Raw genomic sequence first — 22,942 nt, forward strand, 5'->3', positions numbered from 1 at the left:
TTTTTCTATTAACTTGAAGCTGCATAACTTCTCTTGGTTTACCATCTCATCCACATCAAAGCATATCTGACCATCCAGACACATTGGAGGCAATACTAAGCAGTGTTAAGAGTACCAAAAGCTAATCATTTTGTGTACTACAGGATATGCCCAACATGAACACTGGTTACCTATTGTGAAATTTGAGATGTGTTATGGATATGTGTTTAGTTTCAGTTATTATAGAATTTTCAAATTAACATAATGAGGCTCATAAGTTCAGAAGTATTTGTAAAGTTATGTGGTGATGACCAGCTATCATATTTTTGTAGATGGTTAACAGTTAGTTCCTTCTAAATGTTGCAGATAGAAGTAATGGAGGTTGCTCTGGATCAAGCTGGCTTGCCCAATGAAAGAAAAATTGCCATCATAGACAAAAATCGTGATCTGCACATCACATCAGTGCGTAGATTTGGGAAAGAACAAAAAATCATTAAAATTGGTAGGTAATGAAATCACTAACAAAAATGTTTAATGATAAAAGGATAATAATCATATTTTTGTTTCATGTCCGGTCACCAGGCTATTGTGGGAGGCGAGGGAGGAGATTACTGAGCCTCTGGCAAAAATCAAGGGGTGGGGGAGGGGATAGGCCCCGAGAGGTGAAGAAGGAATGTAAGGGGAAAGCACTATGGGTAGTAGAAGAAGGCAGAATCATGAGAGAGGTGATAGGCAGTTGGAAGAGGAGACAGAGTGAAAGTGGGATGGGGGAAGGGAGGGGGAGGGAATTACAGAAGTTGGAGAATTCGATGTTCATACCAAGGGGCTGGAGAGGACCCAGACAGTATATGAGGTGTTGCTCCTCCAACCTGCGTTTGGCCTCATCATCGCAGTAGAGAAGGCCATGTATGAACATATCTGAATGGGAACATGAAGCAGAGTTGAAGTGGGTGGCAACCGGGAGATCCTGTCTGTTGTGGCGGATGGAGCGGAGGTGCTCGACGAAGTGGTCCCCCAATCTGCGTCGGGTCTCACTGATGTAGAGGAGACTGCACTGGGAGCATCGGATGCAATAGATTACCCCAACAGACTCACAAGTAAAGTGTTGCCTCACCTGGAAGGACTGATTGGGGCCCTGAATGGTGGTAAGAGAGGAGGTGTAGGGACAGGTGTAGCACTTACACTTGCAGGGATATGTACCAGCTGGGAGATCTGTGGGGAGGGACGTGTGGACCAGGCAGTCGCGGAGGGAACGATCCCTGTGAAAAGCGGAGAGGGGTAGAGAGGGAAAGATGTGCTTAGTGGTGGGGTCCTGTTGAAGGTGGCGGATGTTGCAGAGGATAATATGCTGGATCTGGAGGCTGATGGGGTGGTAGGTGAGGACAAGGGGAACATGGTCCCTGTTGTGGTGACGGGAGGATGAAGTGAGGGCCGAAGTGCGGGAAATGGAGGAGATGCGGGTGAGGGCATCATTGATGATGGCAGAAGGGAAATTGCAATTCTTAAAGAAAGAGGATATTTGAGATGTCCTGGAACGGAAAGCTTCATCCTGGGAGCAGATGCAGCGGAGACGGATGAACTGCGAATAGGGAATAGCATTTTTACATTTGGCAGGGTGGGAAGAGATCCAAGAGAACCTTGTTTTGTGGATCCAGAATTGACTTGCCCACAGAAGGCAACGAGTGGTTGTGGACGGGTCATATTCTGCATGGAGGTTAGTGACCAGTGATGTGCCTCAGGGATCTGTTCTGGGACCCCTACTCTTCGTGATTTTTATAAATGACCTAGATGAGGAAGTGGAGGGATGGGTTAGTAAAGTTGCTGATGTCACAAAGGTTGGGGGTGTTGTGGATAGTGTGAAGGGCTGTCAGAAGTTACAGTGGGACATCGATAGGATGAAAAACTGGGCTAAGAAGTGGCAGATGGAGTTCAACCCAGATAAGTGTAAGGTGGTTCATCTTGGTAGGTCAAATATGATGGCAGAATATAGTATTAATGGTAAGACTCTTGGCAGTGTGGAGAATCAGAGGATCCTGGTCAGACCCCACTTGGAGTACTGTGCTCAGTTCTGGTCACCTCACTACAGGAAGGATGTGGAAACCATAGAAAGGGTGCAGGGGAGATTTACAAGGATGTTGCCTGGATTGGGGAGCATGCCTAATGAGAATAGGTTGAATGAACTCGGCCTTTTCTCCTTAGAGCGACGGAGGATGAGAGGTGACCTGATAGAGGTGTATAAGATGATGAGAGACAATTGATTGTGTGAATAGCAGGATTCTTTTTCCCAGGGCTGCAATGGCTAACACAAGAGGGCACAGTTTTAAGGTACTTGGAAGTAGGTACAGAGGAGATGTCAGGGGTAAGTTTTTTACACAGAGAGTGGTGAGTGCGTGGAATGCGTTGCAGGTGACGGTGGTGGAGGCGGATACAACAGGTCTTTTAAGAAACTCTTGAATAAGTACATGGAGCTTAGGAAAATAGAGGGCTATGGGTAACCCTAAGTAATTTCTAAAGTAGGTACATGCTCGGCACAGCACTCTGGGCTGAAGGACCTGTATTGTTTTCTATGTTTCAGCATCTTGAAATAAAGATTCCATCATCACTTGTTTACAGACCAGTTTGTAAGTTTGTAAGTGTGTTATTAGAATTGATGAAATTGCCAAAAAAATTGGGCACTAGTATTTATTTATGCAAAGTTGATCTTTGACTTTTTGCTGAATTTTTTGGTGATCTGATTGTTCTGCGCTACTGAAGCAACAAGTTATTGTTTCAAACAACTTTAGTCAAAAAGATCAATTATTAATAACTACTGTTAAAATGTTGAAATAATTCCCACCAAATAAGTAAAATATGGGATTTTATCCAGAATTTCATTACTTACCAAGTCAGTGGATCTGGTTGTCAAATAAGGAAGTGAAGGTACTTGAGTAAGTCAGAGGAGGTTTGTGAGAATATTTCTGGAGTTGTTTTGGAGAAGTTGGATTTATTACCCAAGGGTATAGTCATATACCTAAGTACAGTATACAGTTGTACAAGATAGGTTCTTTTTCAGATAAGGTAAGAAATAATCTTCACATATGTTATACAAAGACTAGGAAACACTAATCTAAATCTTCTTGGACAAGACAAATAGGGAGAACACAAAGAAGAATATTTTCACACAGTGGATGACAATGATCTAGAATTCACTTGTTGATCAATAATTTCTAAAGGAAGTAGTATTATCATTTGAGGAAAACAATGTTAAAGGGTTATTGGTTGGAATGGTACTGAGTGGACTGTCTTTCAAAGACTAGCCATGGATTTGATGCACCAAATGGATGCCTTCTGTTACTTTCTGACTTCGTCTACCAGCTACACTTACTAGTTGATGCTGAATCTGACTGATCAGTGCATCCAAGATTAAGTTGTATTTTGACGGCTATTTAAGGCATCTCCCTTACTGGAGTTTGAAAATGTAATATTCACAAATCTTCAATGTTATTCAAAGACACGGTGAGAGCTTGATCATTAGACATATTTTAAAATGGAGTTAGATAATATTTAATAGATTGGAAAATAGAGGGGTGGAGAAGTGGCACTGAAATGGAGAAGTGGCACTGAAGAAAAGTTGAGGTCAGCATAGACCAGCCTGGATCATATTAAATGATGAGGCAGGCTAGAAGGACCCAGTGACATACTGCTGCTCGTATTTTATTGTGTTCATGTCAAAAAAAAGTACAAGATACGAACTTTAAAACACTTAAAGCAATACGTTTCAATTAATTAAAGTAAACTTATTTGACTATATGCCAGATTTGACCTGCCCCAGATTCAGTGGGCAGATCTTTCATTGTTCCTATTGAAGAAAAGAAGAACGTTTGTCCTTCCAGTCAGAGAGTAGTAGGAAGACAGCAGCAATCAGCTGACTGGAAGTTCAGGATTCACTGCTGTCAGTAAGAAGTTTGTATGTTCTCCCACATCCCAGGGGTTAGGGTTAGTAAGTTGTGTGCATGTTAGCACTAGAAACATTGTGACACTTGCAGGTTACCCCCAGCACATCTTCGGATTGAGTTGGTCATTGACGCAAATGATGCATATCACTGTATGTTTCAATTGTACATGTGACAAATAAAGCTAATCTTTAATCTGTTTGCCATCAATAGCAGTTTCCTGTTATCAATGCATAAGGTTTAAAGGAAGTAAAAGTTTTCTTCCTGGCTCTGCACTGCATGCCATTTCCAACCTAAATTCTTCCCCTTCTACATGATCTCCCTTCATCCGTGATCTCTTTGCGAGCTGGCACCAAGGTTTCATGCACAGAATCCCAGAATTTCAAGAGAACTCTAGCCCATGTCCTCTTCTGGATACTCTTAACACACATCTCATTTCATATCAAACTACAGCAAAATAGAATTTCCATTTTCATGTTTTCATTTTCATAAACATTCTCATGTTTAGATATTTCTAAACATCTGGGCTGTGAGTGATGGCATGGCCATAAGTTTTCTTTTATCGTCAATGTGATATAAAAGCAGACCTCACACTATAGAGGTATGACATTACGTATAGAAAGTAATCATGTTATTATCTAGCACAATGAAGCTGAAAATAAAACTCGTATTTTGATCTGGAAAAAATTCCAACTTTTCATTTCCAGTGGCTACTGGTATGCTGCAGTGATTATCCTGAATGATGTTAATCATCTGTATTAATGATTTGGTTGAGAACGCGGTTGTCATGGTTAGTAGATTTGTGGGTGACTCCTAAATGAAAGGTATAGTGCACAGTTAAGAGGGATAACTAAGATTAGCAACACACACAAAATGCTGGAGGAACTCAGCAGGCCAGGCAGCATCTATGGTAAAAAGTACAGTTGACATTTCAGGCTAAAACATCGACTGTACTTTTTTTTCCATAGATGCTGCCTGGCCTGCTGAGTTCCTCCGGCATTTTGTGTGTGTTGCTTGGATTTCCAGCATTTGCAGAATTTCTCATTTGTTATCTAAGAATAGAGCAGGATGTAAATCAACCTGGAAGGTAGGCCAAGGAATAACATATGGAATTTAACTTGGTCAAGTGCAAGGTGTTGCACTATGGTAAGTTAAAGGAGGGCAGGATAGTTAACAGTAGGACCTTGTAGAGAGTTAGTGAATAGACTAATGTAAGGATATGGGTATATAGCTCACTGATAAGGGAGGCCCAGTAGAGAGGTTGATGAAGAATGCTTTTGGATTGCTTGACTTCATTAATCAGGGCATTGAGTACAGGAATTGGGATGTCATGTTACAACTGTACAAGTCATTAGCAAGATCACAATTGAAGTATTATGTTCAGTTCTGATCACCTAGCTATAGGAAGGATGTCATTAATATGAAAGGGTGCAGAAAATATTCACAAGGTTATTGCCAGGACTAGACATCTTGAGTTGCAAGAAGAGGCTGGTAAGCTGGGACTTTGTTCCCTGGAGTGTAGGAGGCTGAGGGCTGATGTTATTTATGTTCCTCATCATTATATATATCTCTATTAAGTGAACTGTCAGCCTTTTAACCAGAGTAGAGGAGTCAAGAGGGCATAAGTTTAAAACGAGAGGGGAAAATTGAAGATAACATTTTTTACACGGAGGGTAGTGGATATAGGAGGGGTGATTGATAAGTTCATGGCCTAAGGTAGAAGGAGTAATTTTTAGAAAACCTAGCACATTTATTTTTCAATATAGTCCCTTCCTACATTTACACACTTAGTCCGGCGATCGTGGTGCAGATGGATCTTGGACCTCCAGAAAGTGTCCACAGCAGGGGTGATTGATAAGTTCGTGGCCTAAGGTAGAAAGAGATGAGTTATACAACTCTCGTTACATGCACATGCAGTTCAACTCTTTGAGTGATTATGCAGAAAGTTTGAAGTTAATAACATCTCCTTCTACCTTAAGCCACAAACATATCAATCACCCCTGCTGTGGACACTTCCTGGAGATCCAAGATCCGTATGCTCCACAACCGCTGGACTAAGTGTGTAAATGTAGGAGGGGTCTACGTTGAAAAATAAATGTGCTTGGTTTTCTAAAATTGACTCCTTCTACCTTAGGCCATGAACTTATCAATCACCCCTTGTATGTAATAAACTACCAGAGGAACCTGTGGAAGTGAGTATGAAGTACACAAAGACAGGTTCGGAAAGGCTTAAAGTGATTATGGGCTAAATGCAGGCAAATGGGACTAACTTGGTCAGTATGAATGATTAAGTCTAAGGGCCTGTTTCTGTGCTGTATTACTCAATTATTCCAGAGTTCAGGATGGGGCAGTTGGTATACAAGTCAACACTGTGTGTTGTGAAACTGTGAGGAAGAATAGGCAGATAAAAGGCAGATTTGCAGTCAGTGGGATGAGGTGAAGTGTTACATGGGGAGAAAATCGAAGAAGATGGTGAATACAAGAATAAAGGTGTTATATTTCAATGCACGCAGTGTACGGAATAAAGTCAGGTGTATCAGTATTACAGTGGAGTAAAGGGATGTACAGGGGCATGAGAGAGGAGCTGGCCAAAGTTAGTTGGAAGGCAAGAATAGCGGGGATGATTGCAGAACAGCAATGGCTGGAGTTTCTCAGGGCAATTCAGTAAGTGCAAGAAAGATGCATCCCAAAGATAAAGTAGTATTCTAAAGGGAGGATGAGGCAGTCTGTGGCTGACAGGAGAATTCAAAGACATCATTAAAGGAAAAGAGAGGGCATATAGTATAGCAAAAATTAGTGGAAATTAAAGCATTGGAAACTTATAAAAACCAATAGAAGGGAACTTTAAAAAAACATGAGAAAAAAGATGAAATATGTGAGCCAAAAATCTCAAAGATGATACCAAAAGTTTTTTTTTAGATATACAAGTAAAAGAGAAGTGAGATGGATTTGGATCATTGGAAAATTAAGGTGGAGAGATAGTAATGAGGAACAAAGAAAGGCAGATGAACTTAAGTATTTTGCATCAGTCCTTACTGTGGAAGACACTAGTCGTATGCCAGAAATTCAAGTGTCATGGGCCAGAAGGGAGTTTAGTTACTATTACTAAGAAGAATTTGCTTAGGAAGCTGAAAAAAGATAAGTTACCTGGACCAGATGGATTACACCCAGAGCTCTGAAAGAGGTAGCTGAAGAGATTGTGTAGTAATAATCTTTCAAGACTCTCAAGATTCTGGAGTGGTTCAGGAGGACTGGAAAATTGCAAATGTTACTCCACTCTTTTAAGAAGGCTAGGTAGGCAGAAGAAAGGAAATTATAGGCCAGTCAGGCTACCTTCAGTGGATGGGAAGATGATAGAGTCCATTATTAAGGATGAATTTTCAATGTACTTGGAAGTGCATGATAAAATAGGCCAAAGTCAGCATGGTTTCCTTCCAGGGCAAATCTTGACTGACAAATCTGTTGGGATTCCTTGAGGAAATAAAATGCAGAATAGAAAAAGAGGAGTAAATGGATGTTGTTTGCTTGGATTGTCAGAAGGCCTTTGACAAGGTACCATATATGAGGCTGCTTAACAAGATAAGAGTCCATGGTAATATAGGAAAGAGTAGAGCATGGATAGAAGATTTTTTATTTGCAGGAGGCAAAGAGTCAGAATAAAAGCAGCCTGTTCTGCTTGGATACCAGCAACAAGTTGTGTTCTACAGGGGTCGGTATTGGTACCAATTCTTTTCACATTATGTGTCAGCGATTTTGATGGGAGAATTGATAGCTTTGTCACCAAGTTTGCAGACAATACAAGATAGGTGGAGGGATGGATAGTGTTCGGGAAGCAGAGAGTCTGCAGAAGGACTTGGACAGATTGAGAGAATAGGCAAAGAAGTAGCTGTTGGAATACAGTAGGGGTCACCAACCTTTTTAAGTCCAAGATCCCCTACCTCGGCCTTAGTGAAAGGTAAGATCAACCCCAAATCGATTAGTTACACGCATGCTCAGAAAGTCCGAAGTAAAACCCCGCAACCTGGAAATAGGAGTAATGTATGAACACCAGGGGTCACCACCCTTTTTTGCACCGCAGACCAGTTTAATATTGACAATATCCTTGCGGACCAGCAGACCTGTGGGGGGGGGGGGGGTGCGAGGGTGTTTAAACATGACCGGAATGCAGCGATAATCAAAGCAGCTTCCTTATGTCCAGTCTATTCCACAATTTAGTTTTTGTGGCTCTCAGCACTTAGCTTCTGTCCCACTTGTTCATGTTTCTTCAGCTGGAGAAAAACTCAAATGGGTTTGTTTTTAAGTGCTGGGTGCTTGGACTCAAGGTGCCGAAGCAGTTTTGAGGACTTCATTGCCTCATTAGACAGCCTCTGGGCCTGAACTCCAGCTTCCTGCCCATCCGCCATCAGACACCTTGGTCAGTTGCGGCTGTTCTCGTACTGTGGCCGCGGTGGTCACAGTCCGGACTGAGCGACTGACTGAGCGAGGAGGAGTGCGACAGGACGCGCACCCCCCCCCCCCACATAGGATTTATTGGTCAACAAAAGTTTGTCCTGAGGGATGACTTTCAGTAGATCGTAGCAAGGTAGCTGCTCTGCTACTTACAAAACCCTGAGCCCGAATTAGGTCGCCTGCAAATATTTAAGCACCAGGTTCCCCACGAACATTTGGTGTGCTAAACAGGTTTAGAGGCAGCGTCCATCTGTGTGTTCAAGTTCAGCAGTGGGCGGGACAGGGAATGAGGAAAGGTGCAGCTGACTCATCATGTACAAACAAGCTGGAGGAACTCAGCAGGTCGGGCAGCATCTGTTGAAATGAGCAGTCAACATGATGCTGCCCAACCTGCTAAGTTCCTCCAGCTTGTTTGTACGTGTTGATTTGACCACAGCATCCGCAGTGTACTTTGTGTTGGCAGTTGACTCATATTGTTTCCTCACGGCCCGGTGGTTGGGAACCACTGAAATACACTGTAGTGCGTGGCAGGGGAGCTATACGCATGCGCACTGGGCAGAAAGAATGAAACTAAAACCCCGCACCCCGGAAACCATCTCTCAACAGTATTTGTGTATTTATTTTTCTTTTCTTTTTTTTGGGATCTACTGGGAAAGTCTCAAAGATTGTGATTGACGGGTTGGCGACCACTAGAATACAGTGTAGGGAAGTGTATGGTCATGCATTTAAATAGAAGGAATAAAGGAATAGACTATTTTTTAAGTGGGGAGAAAGCTCAAAAATCAGAGGTGCCTTGTCTTGTCCATTCTGCACCAACCGCCGCCACTGGGCTATAAACGTGCAGGAGCAGTGTGTGGTTAACTGCCATGCTCAAGGATATATACGCTGCCTCAGCTGAGGCTTCAACTAATGGCCTTCAGATCCAAGGCCCAAGGCCTTAACCATTTGGCCACGTGCAAAGGAACTTGGAAGTCCTTGTGCAGAATTCCCTAAAAATTAACAGGCGGGTTGAGTCAATGTTAATATTCATTATGAAAGGACTAGAATGTGATGTGATGCTGAGGCTTTATAAGGCATTGGTCAGGCTGCACTTGGAGTACTATGAGCAGTTTTAGGCCCCTTGACTAGGAAAAAATGTACTGGCATTGGAAAGGGTCCAGAGGAGGTTCACAAGAATGATTCCAGGAAGGAAAGTGTTAATGGTTAAAGGAACGGGCCTTTGGCGAGGTGCCGCACATGAAGCTGTTTAGCAAGATAAGAGCCTATGGAATTACAGGGAAGTTACTAGCATGGGTGGAGCATTGGCCAGTCGGCAGAAAACAGAGTGGGAATAAAGGGATCCTATTCTGGCTGGCTGCCAGTTGTTAGTGGAGTTCCACAAGAGTCGGTACTGGGACCATTGCTTTTTACAATATATGTCAATGATTTGGATGACGGTATTAATGGATTTGTGGCTAAATTTGCTGAAGATACAATGATAGGTGGAGGAGCGGGTAGTGTTGAAGAAACAGAGCCTGCAGAGAGACTTAGATAGTTTAGGGGAATGGGCGAAGAAGTGGCAAATGAAATACAATGTTGGAAAGTGTATGGTCATGCACTTTGGTGGAAGAAATAAACAGGCAGACTATTATTTAGATGGGGAGAAAATTCAAAATGCGGAGATGCAAAGAGACTTCGGAATCCTTGTGCAAGATACCCTAAAGGTTAACCTCCAGGTTGAGTCGGTTGTGAAGAGGTGAATTCAATGTTGGCATTCATTTCTAGAGGTATAGAATATAAGAGCAGGGATGTGATGTTGAGGCGCTATAAGGCGCTTGGAGCATTGTGTACAGTTTTGGGCTCCTTATTTTAGAAAGGGTATACTGACATTGTAGAGGGTTCAGAGAAGATTCACAAGAATAATTCCAGGAATGAAAAGGTTACCATATGAGGAATGTCTGGCAGCTCTTGGGCTGTATTCCCTGGAGTTCAGGAGAATGAGGGGGGATCTCATGGAAACATTCCAAATGTTAAAAGGTCTTAACAAATTAAATATAGCAAAGTTATTTCCCATGGTAGGGGAGTCTAGGACAAGAGGACATGACTTCAGGATTGAAGGACGTCCATTTAGAACAGAGATGCAGAGAAAATACTGTAGTCAGAGGGTGGTAAATCTGTGGAATTTGCTGCCACGATCGGCTGTGGGGGCCAAGTCATTGGGTCCATTTAAGGCAAAGATAGATAGGTTCTTGATCAGCCAGGGCATCAAAGGGTATGGGATGAGGGCAGGGGAGTGGGGATGACTGGAAGAATTGCATCAGCCCATGATTGTTTGGCAGAGCAGACTCGATGGGCCGAATAGCTTGCTTCTACTCCTATATTTTATAGTCTTTTGTATGAGCAGCATTTCCTTAAGGTTGTTAAAAGTCAGGGGTGGCAGTGGCATAAACTCCCACTACCTGCAAAATGCTCCCAATGGTGTACAACTCAAATAGCCTCAGACTACCAAGTTCTGTTCCTGGCCTTCAAAGTGTGGCTTTGCTACTAAGTCTGGTGGAACAGTTTCCACTGACAGGAGAAGGGGCAAAGGTGGGCTACTGATGTCTTAAAACCAGTGGCTTTGGGCTGATGGGCCATGGTTGACAGCTCATCTAGGAGAAGAAAAACACTGATCTCAAACCACCACTGTCTGCAGCTATACCCACTCATGTAGATAGCTTTGGGAGTAAACCCAGAGGGAAAAATCTGGAGTTGGAATCCCTAAGGCAGTCCTACATTGAGTTCGATGCTGACTGGCAACTCCTGCACTGCTTTTGGTGCCAAACTCTATTGTCTTTGGTGTTCCTTTGGGTCTATCAGATGCTTGCTACATGGCCGACAGCTTGCTCTCCATATTGTACTGGTCTGGCTTGCGTATCTAGACAACCAGGATACAATGTCCGTGGTCGACCATGACCGATGGAGTCATCGTCATTGCTGTCGTCGTTATCCTCTGTATTCTCAAAAATTTAGAAGAATGAGGGAGGATCTCTTTGAAAGCTGCCGAATATTGAAAGGCCTAGATACAGTGGATGTGGAGCGGATGTTTCCTGTAGTAGGTGAGTCTAAAACCAGAGGGCACAACCTCAGAATATAGGGGCATCCATTTAGATCAGAGATAAGAAGGAATTTCTTTAGCCAGAGGTTGATGAATCTGAGGAATTCATTGCCACAGATGGCTGTGGAGGACATGTCATTGAGTATGTTTAAAACAGAGGTTGATACTTTCTTGGTTAGTCAGGACATCAAAGGTAATGGGAGGAGGCAGGAGAATGGGATGGAGAGGGATAATAAATCAGCCGTGATGGAATGTTTGAGCAGACTCAATTGACCGAGTGGCCTAATTCTGCTCCTATGTCTTATGGTCTTTTCAAAGTCATTTTTGAAGAATTCTTAATGTTAAATTGATGATAAAGCTGATGAGGATTATTCTCTGATAGAACCTGATGACAGTTTAAGATCATGCCATTCTTATTTTTGCTGGCAAAGAGTGAGAGTTACGTATTGCATTGTGTTGATTTACTAGTTGCGTGAAATGATTAAGAGTTGGCATATTTTTATATACTGCATGAATTATTTGAGTTGCCAGTTCTCCAGAATTGTCTCGGTCTCCAGGAACTGAAGTTTAATCTACTGGACATTGCTGCCAGCAATGTCTGAGAAAAATCATCACAAACCAGTTAATGATACTTTTGTTTATTAGTTTTAAAAATACCAAAGCTTAGAAAAATAAAAGTAAACAATGGTATGTATGTGTCTCTGCAATATTAACATGGTTTCTTGAATCTTTGAGATAAATGTATTAAAATTGAAACAAATATTAGTGAAACAAAAGTAATTCTAACTGTTATTTTTTAAATTTAATTCAGGAACTATGGTGCACTCAATGGCTTGGAATGACACAATCAATATACTATGTGGAATGCAGAATATGTACTTTGTGGTTTGGTATTATCCAAATGTAGTCTACGTAGATAAGGAGCTACTGTCCAAAACAGTTTATGAAAAAGATGCAAGGTAGAATTATCCTCAACAAATAATTATCCTTTCTTCTTTTTATACAAACTGAAAGACTAATTTAAATGATTATGTTCATCCATGTCCATGTTTTATCAGAAGTTCACTTGATTTTTTTAAAATGATAATACTTACAATAAGAAATTTTCATTTGAAAATTATAATTTTAGCTAGTGAACTTTTAAGTAATTTTGGTGATACTTGCATGACATTTTCAATATTATTTTAATGGAGATATATTAAATAAAAGAATACTGGAATATGAATAAACTTAAAGTACTTGAATCCACAGAGCATTTCTTTTGTTTTCAGTGAATTTGGTAAAAATCCTCAAATTGTGAATTATGTGGGAAACCAAGTCACCATTAGAAGAGTTGATGGCTCAATGATACATACAAGTATATCACCTTACCCTGCCATCCTTCATGAATATGTTACTGCTTCAAGGTGGGATGATGCAGTTCGTCTCTGTCGCTTTGTCAAGGTATTTGCAAAAAAAATTGATTATAAATTGTTTTGTGGAACTATTATTCATTTTAGTATATAAAAAGAAAAATCTCAGTTTTCTGTAAGGTATCATGTATTAAATGGAAGTTTCATAGTTTTGTTAATTAATATTCATAATGCAGATGAAAACAATCCAAAGTGTATTAATTAAAAACAAGATATGAAGAAAAACCAATCCAAAAATGTGTTTTCTTTCATTTTTTAAATATTATTTATAAATCACTGTATATAATTTGTAGTTAAGGCCACATAGCCCAAACTTTTGTTGTGGAAATCTATTACATATTGCAAAACATGCAACTTCAATGAAAAAAAGAATTTAATGGCAGCTTTTCTTCAGACAACAGTGGCAGTTTTTTTTAAATTTTTGGCTGTTGTGAAAACAGGCAATGAAAATGGCAATGGATTGGCTGCCCATTATATAATACTTTTGATTTTACTTTCTATTATTCCTAATAAGCACTTAGACCTTACCAGTGTTTGGTCCACATTATAGTTGAAACAAATTGTTTGCTATATTGTAGTATGAATGTGCTACATATGCCGAGAAATGAAATCTAAAAACTTTGTAATTTTTGTCATAAATATAATTTTTACCCAGAGTAGATCACAATTGCAACCATTTCTGGGTGACAGCGTGAGAATAGGGAAATATGATTGAGTAGTCTCTGGTATCGATCATCCTTGAAAATCTGAGCTTGTGTCCATTGTTCTGCCGAAGGAGTTTTCTACCATCATCCTGGTAACTGTGTACATTTTATCTCTGGCCAACATCGGGCAGGCACAGGGGGAGCTGAGCACTATGATCAGCAGTCATGAAACAGTGCACCCTGATGCTTTCCCTCTCACTACAGGGGATTTCAACCAGACCAGCTTGAAGAAGTTTCTGAACAACTACCACCAACATATCACCTGTGGAACCAGAGGAGCGAATACTCTTGACTGCTTTTATTCCACCATCAAAAATGCTTACTATGACATCCCACGCCCAAACTTTAGAAAGTTTGATCACCTGGCTGTACTTTTACTCCCAGGGTAGAGGCAGCAGGGACTAAAGTCCAGAGTAGCACCAGCAGTAAGGACAAAGAAGCCATGGTCAAGGGAGGCAGAGGAGCCTCCAAAACAGGACTGTTTTGAGTCGGTGACCTGGATGATATTCAGGGATTCATCTTCAAATCTGAAAGAATATGCCACAGTTGTCATCGACTTTATAAAGACCTGTGTGGATGAGTGTGTGCCTTCGAGAACATATCAGACATACCCAGACCAAAATCCATGGATTACCCAGGAGACCCATAGTTTCCTGAGAGCTAGATTTGTGGCATTCAATGCCAGTGATCCAGAACTATACAAGAAGTCCATGTACAACATACAGAAGGCTATTTTAAGAGCAAAAAAGCAATTCCAAATTAAATTAGAGACAAAATCAGATGCACAATCGCTGGCAGGGTTTACAAGCCATTACTTCCTAAAAGGTGAACCCTAACATCATGATTGGCAATGATGCTTCACTCCCAAATGAACACCTTTTATGCACACTTTCAAAAGGAGAATAAAGTTGCACCTGTGTGATTTCCCTGCAGCATCTGATGACCCTGTGATCTCTGTCTTAGAGGCCAATGGCAGGATATCTTTCAAGAGGCTAAATCCTCGCAAGGCAACAGGCCCTGATGGTGTACTTGGTTGTGCACTGAAAACCTGTGCCAACCAACTAGTGGAAGTGTTCAAGACCATCTTCAATCTCTCACTGCTACAGTTGGAGGTTCCCACCTGCTTTAAAAAGGCGACAATCAAACAAATGTCCAAGAAAAGCAAAATGAACTGCCTCAACCACTATCACCCAGTTGCACACAGATCTATAGACAATAGACAATAGGTGCAGAAGTAGACCATTCGGCCCCTCGAGTCTGCACCGCCATTCTGAGATCATGGCTGATCATTTACTATCAATACCCAGTCCCTGCCTTGTCCACATATCCCTTGATTCCCCTATCCATCAGATATCTATCCAGCTCCTTCTTGAAAGCATCCAGAGAATTGGCCTCCACCGTCTTCCGAGGCAGTGCATTCCACACCTCCACAACTCTCTGGGAGAAGAAGCTCTTCCTCAACTCTGTTTTAAATAACTGACCTCTTATTCTCAATCCATGCCCTCTGGTACTGGACTCTCCCAACATCTGGAACATATTTCCTGCCTCAATCCTATCAAATCCTTTAATTATCTTAAACGTTTCAATCAAATCCCCTCTCAATCTCCTCAATTCCAGCGTGTACAAGCCCAATCTCTCCAATCTCTCTGCGTAAGACAGCCCTGCCATCCCAGGAATCAACCTAGTGAATCTACACTGCACTTCCAATTGCCAGAATGTCCTTCCTTAAACCTGGAGACCAAAACTGTACACAATATTCCAGGTGTGGTCTCACCAGGGCCCTGTACAAATGCAAAAGAACATCCTTGCTCTTGTATTCAATTCCCCTTGTAACAAAGGCCAACATTCCATTTGCCCTCTTCACTGCCTGTTGCACTTGCTCATTCACCTTCATTGACTGGTGAACTAGGACTCCTAGGTCTCTTTGCATTTCTCCCTTACCTAACTCTACACCGTTCAGACAATACTCTGCCCTCTTGTTCCTGCTTCCAAAGTGGATAACTTCACATTTATTCACATTGAATGACATCTGCCAAGTATCTGCCCACTCACTCAGCCTATCCAAGTCTCCCTGTATTCTCCTAACGTCCTCTTCGCATGTCACACTGCCACCCAGTTTAGTATCGTCAGCAAACTTGCTGATATAGTTTTCAATGCCCTCATCTAAATCATTGACATAAATCGTAAAGAGCTGTGGTCCCAATACAGAGCCCTGTGGTATCCCACTAGTCACCTCCAGCCAGTCTGAGAAACACCCATTCACTGCTACCCTTTGCCAACCAGTTTTCTATCCATGTTGAAACCCTGCCCCCAATGCCATGAGCCCTGATTTTACTCACCAATCTCCTATGTGGCACCTTATCGAATGCCTTCTGAAAATCTAGGTACACAACATCTACTGGCTTACCCTCTTCTAACATCCTTGTTACACCCTCAAAAAACTCCAACAGATTAGTCAGATTAGTCTACTCTGATAAAGTGCTTTGAGGAGTTGTTCATGGCCATAAACTACTCCTGTCTAAGCAAGGACCTGGACCTGTTGGAATTTGCCTCTCGCCACAATAGGTCTACAGTGGATGCAGTCTCACTGGCTTTCCACTTGGTCTTTGATCACCTGGACAATAGCAATACCTATGTCAGACTGTTGGTTATTGATTACAGTTCAGCATTCAATACCATCATACTCTCAGTACTAGTCAACAAGCTCCAAAACCTGTGTCTCCCTCTGCAACTGGATCCTTGACTTCCTAATTCCAAAGTCAGCGCAGATCGAAAATAACTTCTCCTCACTGATAGTCAGCACTAGCGCACCTCAAGGATGCATGCTTAGCCCACTTCTCTATTCTCTCTGCACTTATGACTATGTGGCTAGGCACAGCTCAAACATGATCTATAAATTTGCCAATGACACAGATATTGTTGGCAGAATTTTGGGTGGTGACAGGGAAGCATACAGGAATGAGATAGATCAGCTGGCTATGTGACGACGCAACAACAACCTTGCACTCAATGTCAGTAAGACCAAAGAACTGATTGTGCAGTTCAGGAAGGGGAAATCAAGAGAACACACATCAGTCATTGTTGAGTGTTCTGCTGTGGAAAGGGTGAGAAGTTTCAAGCTCCTGGGTGTCAACATTTCTAAGGATCTATCCTGGGCCCAGCATACAGTTGCAGTCACCTAGAAGGCACAATTGTGGCTATATTTCAGTCATCAAGGCCTCTTTCAATTTTCTACAGACGTACTTTGGAGAGAATTCTAACTGGTTGCATCACCATGTGGTATGAAGAGGCCACAACATGTAGTTGGAAAAAGCTGCAGAAATTGCAAATTCAGCTATCTCCACCATTAGCTCCAGCCTCCCCAACATCAAGAACATCTTCAAAAAGTGATGCCTCAAAAAGGTGGCATCCATCAGGGACTCCAATGACAAAGAGCATAAACTCTTCTCATTTCTACCATCAAGGAAGAGCTACAGGAGCCTGAATACACACACTCCATAATTTAGGAACAGCTTCTTCCTCTCTACCATTAGATTTCTGAACGCACAATGAATCCATGTACACTACGTCACATAGCTCTCTTTTTGCACTATTTATTTAATGTACTATATATACAAATATATAGATATATCACATATCTTATGGTACTTTATAGTTTTTTATTATCATGTGTTGCAATGTACTGCTGCCACAAAACAACACATTTCACAACATATGCCAGTGATATTAAACCTGATTCTGATTCTGAAAGCTGAGTCTTGACTATCAAATACCCTTTTCTTGAAGCTTGTTGTGCAGCATTTCTGAAGTCCCATCCTCTTCTCAATGTGGGTGATTAGGCAGTGAATCTGTGCTTGAAACTATTCACCACTGACATTTTATAATTCTCTTGTGGATACCATCAGATCACAAGGCCACAATATTTGAGTTTGAATGTGGCCTTCTCAGACTATTGGTGTTCAAGATAGATTTCTGTGGGATAGAGTTAAGGGTACTCCCATCAAGGACAGGGTTGTGATAGAGGAAGCCTTCAATATGTTCCTTCCAATGTTCCTGCATGTTCCTGATAGATTCCCTTCCGTTGCTGGCTCTCAGCAGGTAGGGTCTTGGGTGTTTTTGCTATAGACAATTTTTGCAGTACTGATGTACTGATTCCATATTAAAGGGATCTAAAGGGACATAATGTTCTCCAGTTTTGTGGAATTATTTTGTAACATGATGCTGTACTTGTTCACTCTTGATGAGAAAACTCATTTTGTGAAGATGACTTTCCTTCTCTGGTCTGCTCTTGCAGAAGATCTACCCACTGCCTTGTTCTTTAAACTGGCTTTCATCTGCCTGTCAGTACTTGAAGATATCTGTATATCTGTAGCATAGAGCCTTAAGTTTTTCACTAGATGAGAAGGTTTCCTGGGTCTTCTTGCCAAAGTGAATAACCATGCATTTTACAACATAATACTCCTTCCTCCATCTTTTGGCTCACTTGGTCAGATTGTCTGTATTATATTTGCAGACTCTTTTGCTCTATTTTTTTTTTCCCATAAATGAATTAAACGTTCATTGGCTGAAATTGCCAGTTTTAATTTTGGGTTATTGTGTGACCTATGTATTGAAGTAGTTCTGGTGCACACAACTTTACAAATAAAATTTGGCATGCACTAGTCACATAGATTTCTATCACAGTAATGATACCATAATGTGTTTTCTGCATCAATACATCAACTGCTTATAATGACATTCTGCTTAATGTTGCAAGGACAATTGGTCTTTGACAAATCTCATGTATCAGTATAACATTTTCCAGAAAAAGATGTTAGCCAAAGGATTTGGCAAGTAGCAAAAAAATATTTTCCATCATCTGATAAAAAGCAGCATTTGCTTTCCAAGTAATCTGGGTAGTACCTCCCTCCTGCAGTCTAGGTTGCAAGTGCAGCTATCGGGAAAACAGTTCTCCCTGTAAAATGTCAAGAGGGTGCTCAATTAGACAAAAAGAGAAAACAACCAGAAAACTAAACATCTGGATTTGCATATGGAAATTAGTAATGAAACAAAATTCAAATTAAATGTGTTTTGGCATTTTGCAAGTCCATTAATTTATCCATTTTAGTTTAGTATAAAAATGATTAAAAGTAAAGACCTTGACATTCAAGTCAGCTTGTTCCATCAGAATTCCAGTCTGTGCACAATGCCCAGCAAATTACAGTGAGGGTTGTCAACAGATCAGCAGATCATCTGCAACTGCCTTAGGAAGTTCTCAGTCTTTTCTAGAAAGTTTTCTCAGTCCAAACTTATGGTGCTTAATTTGGATTGGAGATCTCTTATTAGAACATTACTGGATCTCACCAATATGTAAGTTAGATTTGGCTCCTACCAATTAAATGCCTTTGCAGGTACAGGCAGCTTGTCACAATCGCAAAAGTAGTTGCACCTTTGGTATTTAAAGCAAAATTTGCAGAATTTGGGAAGACGAGAGTTATACCATCCTCAGAAACTTAGGGGGGAAATGTAATGATCTATCACATGGAATGTAAACATGGAGAATAATATACCTTTAAACTTGACATTAAAACTTACCTGGAGATTCAAAAGAAAAGCTAGTGATTAGATAGGCTTAATTTTTCCTACAAAGAACTGTGAAGATGTTCACATGCTGGGCACAAAGCCAGTGAACAGTCAGATTGTGTAAGTACAACATGACAAGTTTACATGGACAAAACCTTTTGTAAACTTAGACACAGGAAATTACAAAGGGAAAACTTTGGCACACAAAGTACATGCAGATGTAAGTAGTTTTGTACATTTTATGGGCATATATAAAGGGAGTGGAACAATGCAAAAATATAGAAGGAAAGCTTCATTCATCAGATAAATCTGATAAGTTTAGGAACTGGTGTTTTGAAAATAAATCAAACATATTTCAGAGAGACAAAAACAGAAAGGTAAAGGTGTAGAGGAAGGAAGAAAGATATAATCATGAGTAAGAGAAAAAATTATGGAGTTTGGAAACCAGAGTGGTTGAGAGGTAAAAGGGATTTCTGAGAGAGACTGAAACAGAAGCATAATTGCCAGTGCTTGCTTTAGCATTTAATAATTTTAGGATTAAGTTTGCTCAATCAGTTTGGTATTTCTTCCTAGTCAGGCATAATTAAGGAGGCAAACTTAGTTTGGATTGTAGTCAGGTATATGTTCTTAGCAGCAAATCCATGTGACAAATGGAGCGAAGGTAGGCACATAGTCAGTTACGATCAACTCTCAACCAGCTGAAATATACAAATTGCACCTCATCAAGAATCAACACAGATGGATCCAGAGCAATGCAAATCTACCCAATTTTAGGTATAGCAGCAGCTTAAATCCTGATGTTCACAAATCCCTGTCCTTTCATTATACATTTTTTAAAGTTTCTAACAATCTGAGGTTTCGGTTTTCATTGAGAAAGAGGGAATATTTTATGAGAAGATGAATAAAGAGGAAAAGTGGATTTGACCAAGGAATGGAGAGGGAGAATTTGACAAAGAATAGGTTGAGACCAACTGGACATAGTCACTAAAAGAGGGAAAGACAGACAATATTAGAGTAGTGATGCTTTTTCTTTGAGTATTTACAAGTACCGTTTGGATACAAAAGTGGTATCTATAGTGTATTTGTACACTTGTGGAACAAATCACCCAAGAAGCTATATAGTGGGTGCAGGAAAATTATTGCCAGGTAAAATCGGGCAAAGCTCTAAGGTATTTTAAAATATGTAGATTAGAAACTGAAATAGTAACCTAAGTGCAGAGGCAGAAAATATGTAGTTCTGTGGCGACCCACTTCCTAGCACATTCAAACCGGCTCACAAATAGCCAGCGTGCAGGCACAAAGGCAAGGTCCGCAACAAAGGGAGAAAAGCCTGCGGGGGTTTGTGAGTACATGTCTCTTGGAGCATCCACGCCCGGGGAGGGTGGGATGAGGGAGGCTTTAAGCAAGGCTGTGAAGTTCGAATAAAATTATCTTCGACTGCAGTTTACCGACTCCGTGTCGTTATTATGGCGCTCTGTGTAGCACACCGCTACAGCTCTATCATTCTCAGGTTCCCAACTCTTTTAAGAAGACCACTATCATCCCAGTATCTAACAAAAAGAAGGTTATGCGCCTTAATAGCTACTGCCCAGTGGCTTTGACATCCACCATCATGAACTGCTTCCTGAGGCTGGTCATGGCATACATCACTCCTGCCTTCCTGGCGACCTCATTGCACTGCAATTCGCCTGCTCCCAAAACGTCTTCCAAAACTATCTTCCTGGCTTACACACAAGACTGCATGGCCAGATTCTGTTCTGACTCTATTTGCAAGTTTGTTCTAGATAAGGTGGTGGTGAACTGCTACAGACAAATGATTTAGTCCCATCAGTAGGCAATTCGAGGATTTTGATGTATCAATGTAAAAATAGAGATATACATTACTCTGTGTGTATAATTACTCTACATTACACACACACGCGCGTGCACACAGACACACCTTACATATGCATGTTCCAAACAATTGTTTTATTGATCATTACAGAATATGTCTCTGGTACCTCTCACTCCCTCCCCTCTCTCTTCCCCGTTTCCCAATCATGATTCCCCTCTCCTGCCTCCTTCTCACTCTCAGGATGCAATAAAGACCCATATCAGAATTAGATTTTATCATAACTCACATATATCATGATTTGTTTTTTGCAGCAGCAATACAGTACAATACATAAAATTACAACAGTAATGTGCAAAAGTGTTGGGTATATATATATGTGTGTGTGTGTATGTATATGTATATATAAAAAACTTGCTCAGTACTGGATTTTAGAGTTAGGATGACTCTATCTAGAAATGGAAATTGATCACTGTGGTGTTCCTGTGCATCTTGTTAATTCGGTAAATAAATTTTTAGTTCAGTATCATTTAAGTCCTTTTCTTGTCTTCAAGATTGATACAGTATTATAATTGCAAGAATAATATCCATTTCAACAGGTTCAAAGCCACCCTAATTTGTCACAAAATATTGTTAAAGGATTACAGAATGACTGGTGCAGGAAATGCTTCACTCAGTTTAAAACTAAAATTTAGATTATAACATGATATTTCCTGTTATTTATAATTAACTGCATTTTAATCTATACTGAACGTATTTCTCGAGCATTGTTTTATCTATTTTGCAGTATTCTTGGTAAGATACCGAGTATTCACAAGCATATCCCTGTTCCTTATGAAATCACATCAGCAAAATTAGATCTTGAATGTCTGCATTTGGTAAAATAATTGCATATAATGATCACAATATGACTTTTACAATTGTGACTGGATCACAAAAATTACAATATTAGCAGCTGGACTAGTCATTGTTTTTAATTAGTTACAGTCTTATTAGCCATTTTCTCCACACACAATACTATTAGATGTATAGTTAGTACTATTAAAACAAAACTTTAGGAGATATTAGGAAGTATTGTGGTAAATGGAGTGATAAATACAATATTGCTTGGAATTATGCTATTTTATCCAGCTGTTTAATCTGCTGCATGAGCTAAAATAGCATGAAAAACACTGCCCTGATTTATATTGTTTTAGAGAGCATTCACCTTGGAATTTGCATATATGATTTGTTAATCATTGTTGTAACTTACTTCCATTAAACTACCTCTTTCATTTTGCTTTTCTTTCTGCCATTTAGACAACAACACCTGATGAGGTGAGTTTCCTATGCCTGAAAGTAGAATTTCTTAGCTTTGTGACAGGTTATCAAATCTATCCATACTACCCTTTGGCCTTAACAGTCACATACCTACAGGTACTAATTGCAACAGTTCAGCGGTAAACCCGACCATCTTCCTCAGGCACAAGTTAGTCAAATGACAGGAGGGTTTGGGCTAAAAAATCAATGAATCAGAATAAGGGCAATTCAAACTAACCAATCAGGAATAGGCAATTCAGATCCCCCAATCAGGATTGAGCATTAAGTTCTGTCCATGCACTGCTCACTCAAGAGGGTGTCTCTTGGAGAGTTAGTCATTTGACTAACTTGTGCCTGAGGAAGATGGTCAGTGCAACATTTCGATAGTATAGGTAGATTATTTGCTTTGTCTCATATTATTTCATGACTCAGTGGTTAATTGTATTATAGGTGTTCCCCGCTTTACGAATGTTCACTTTACACCACTTCACTTTTACAAAAGGCCTACATTAGTAACCTGTTTCCACATTACAAAGAGGATTTTCACTTTTACGAAAATTCTTCCCATATAAATTAATGGTTCTTCACTTCACGCCATTTTGGCTTAAGAAATGTTTCATTGGAAACCTCTACCTTTGTAAAGGGGGGGAGGCCTGTCTTCTTACTTCTTTGATTTCCTTTCATTTACCCCATACCAT

General features: G+C 40.5%; 1 protein-coding gene across 3 annotated transcripts in view; it reads left to right on the top strand.

Annotated features, from left to right (window-relative positions):
• The window catches only part of ift80 (intraflagellar transport 80 homolog (Chlamydomonas)), a 233,645-nt gene that overhangs the window by 187,436 nt on the left and 23,267 nt on the right, over positions 1 to 22,942 (top strand). For all 3 annotated transcript variants that reach the window (XM_059947169.1, XM_059947177.1, XM_059947185.1), the window contains 3 exons: positions 346 to 481; positions 12,248 to 12,395; positions 12,708 to 12,879. In XM_059947169.1, the coding sequence (XP_059803152.1) occupies positions 346 to 481; positions 12,248 to 12,395; positions 12,708 to 12,879 (456 nt within the window). The remainder of the gene's footprint in view (positions 1 to 345; positions 482 to 12,247; positions 12,396 to 12,707; positions 12,880 to 22,942) is intronic.

Source organism: Hypanus sabinus, chromosome 2, assembly GCF_030144855.1.
Source record: "Hypanus sabinus isolate sHypSab1 chromosome 2, sHypSab1.hap1, whole genome shotgun sequence".
In the NCBI taxonomy this organism is placed as follows: domain Eukaryota; kingdom Metazoa; phylum Chordata; class Chondrichthyes; order Myliobatiformes; family Dasyatidae; genus Hypanus; species Hypanus sabinus.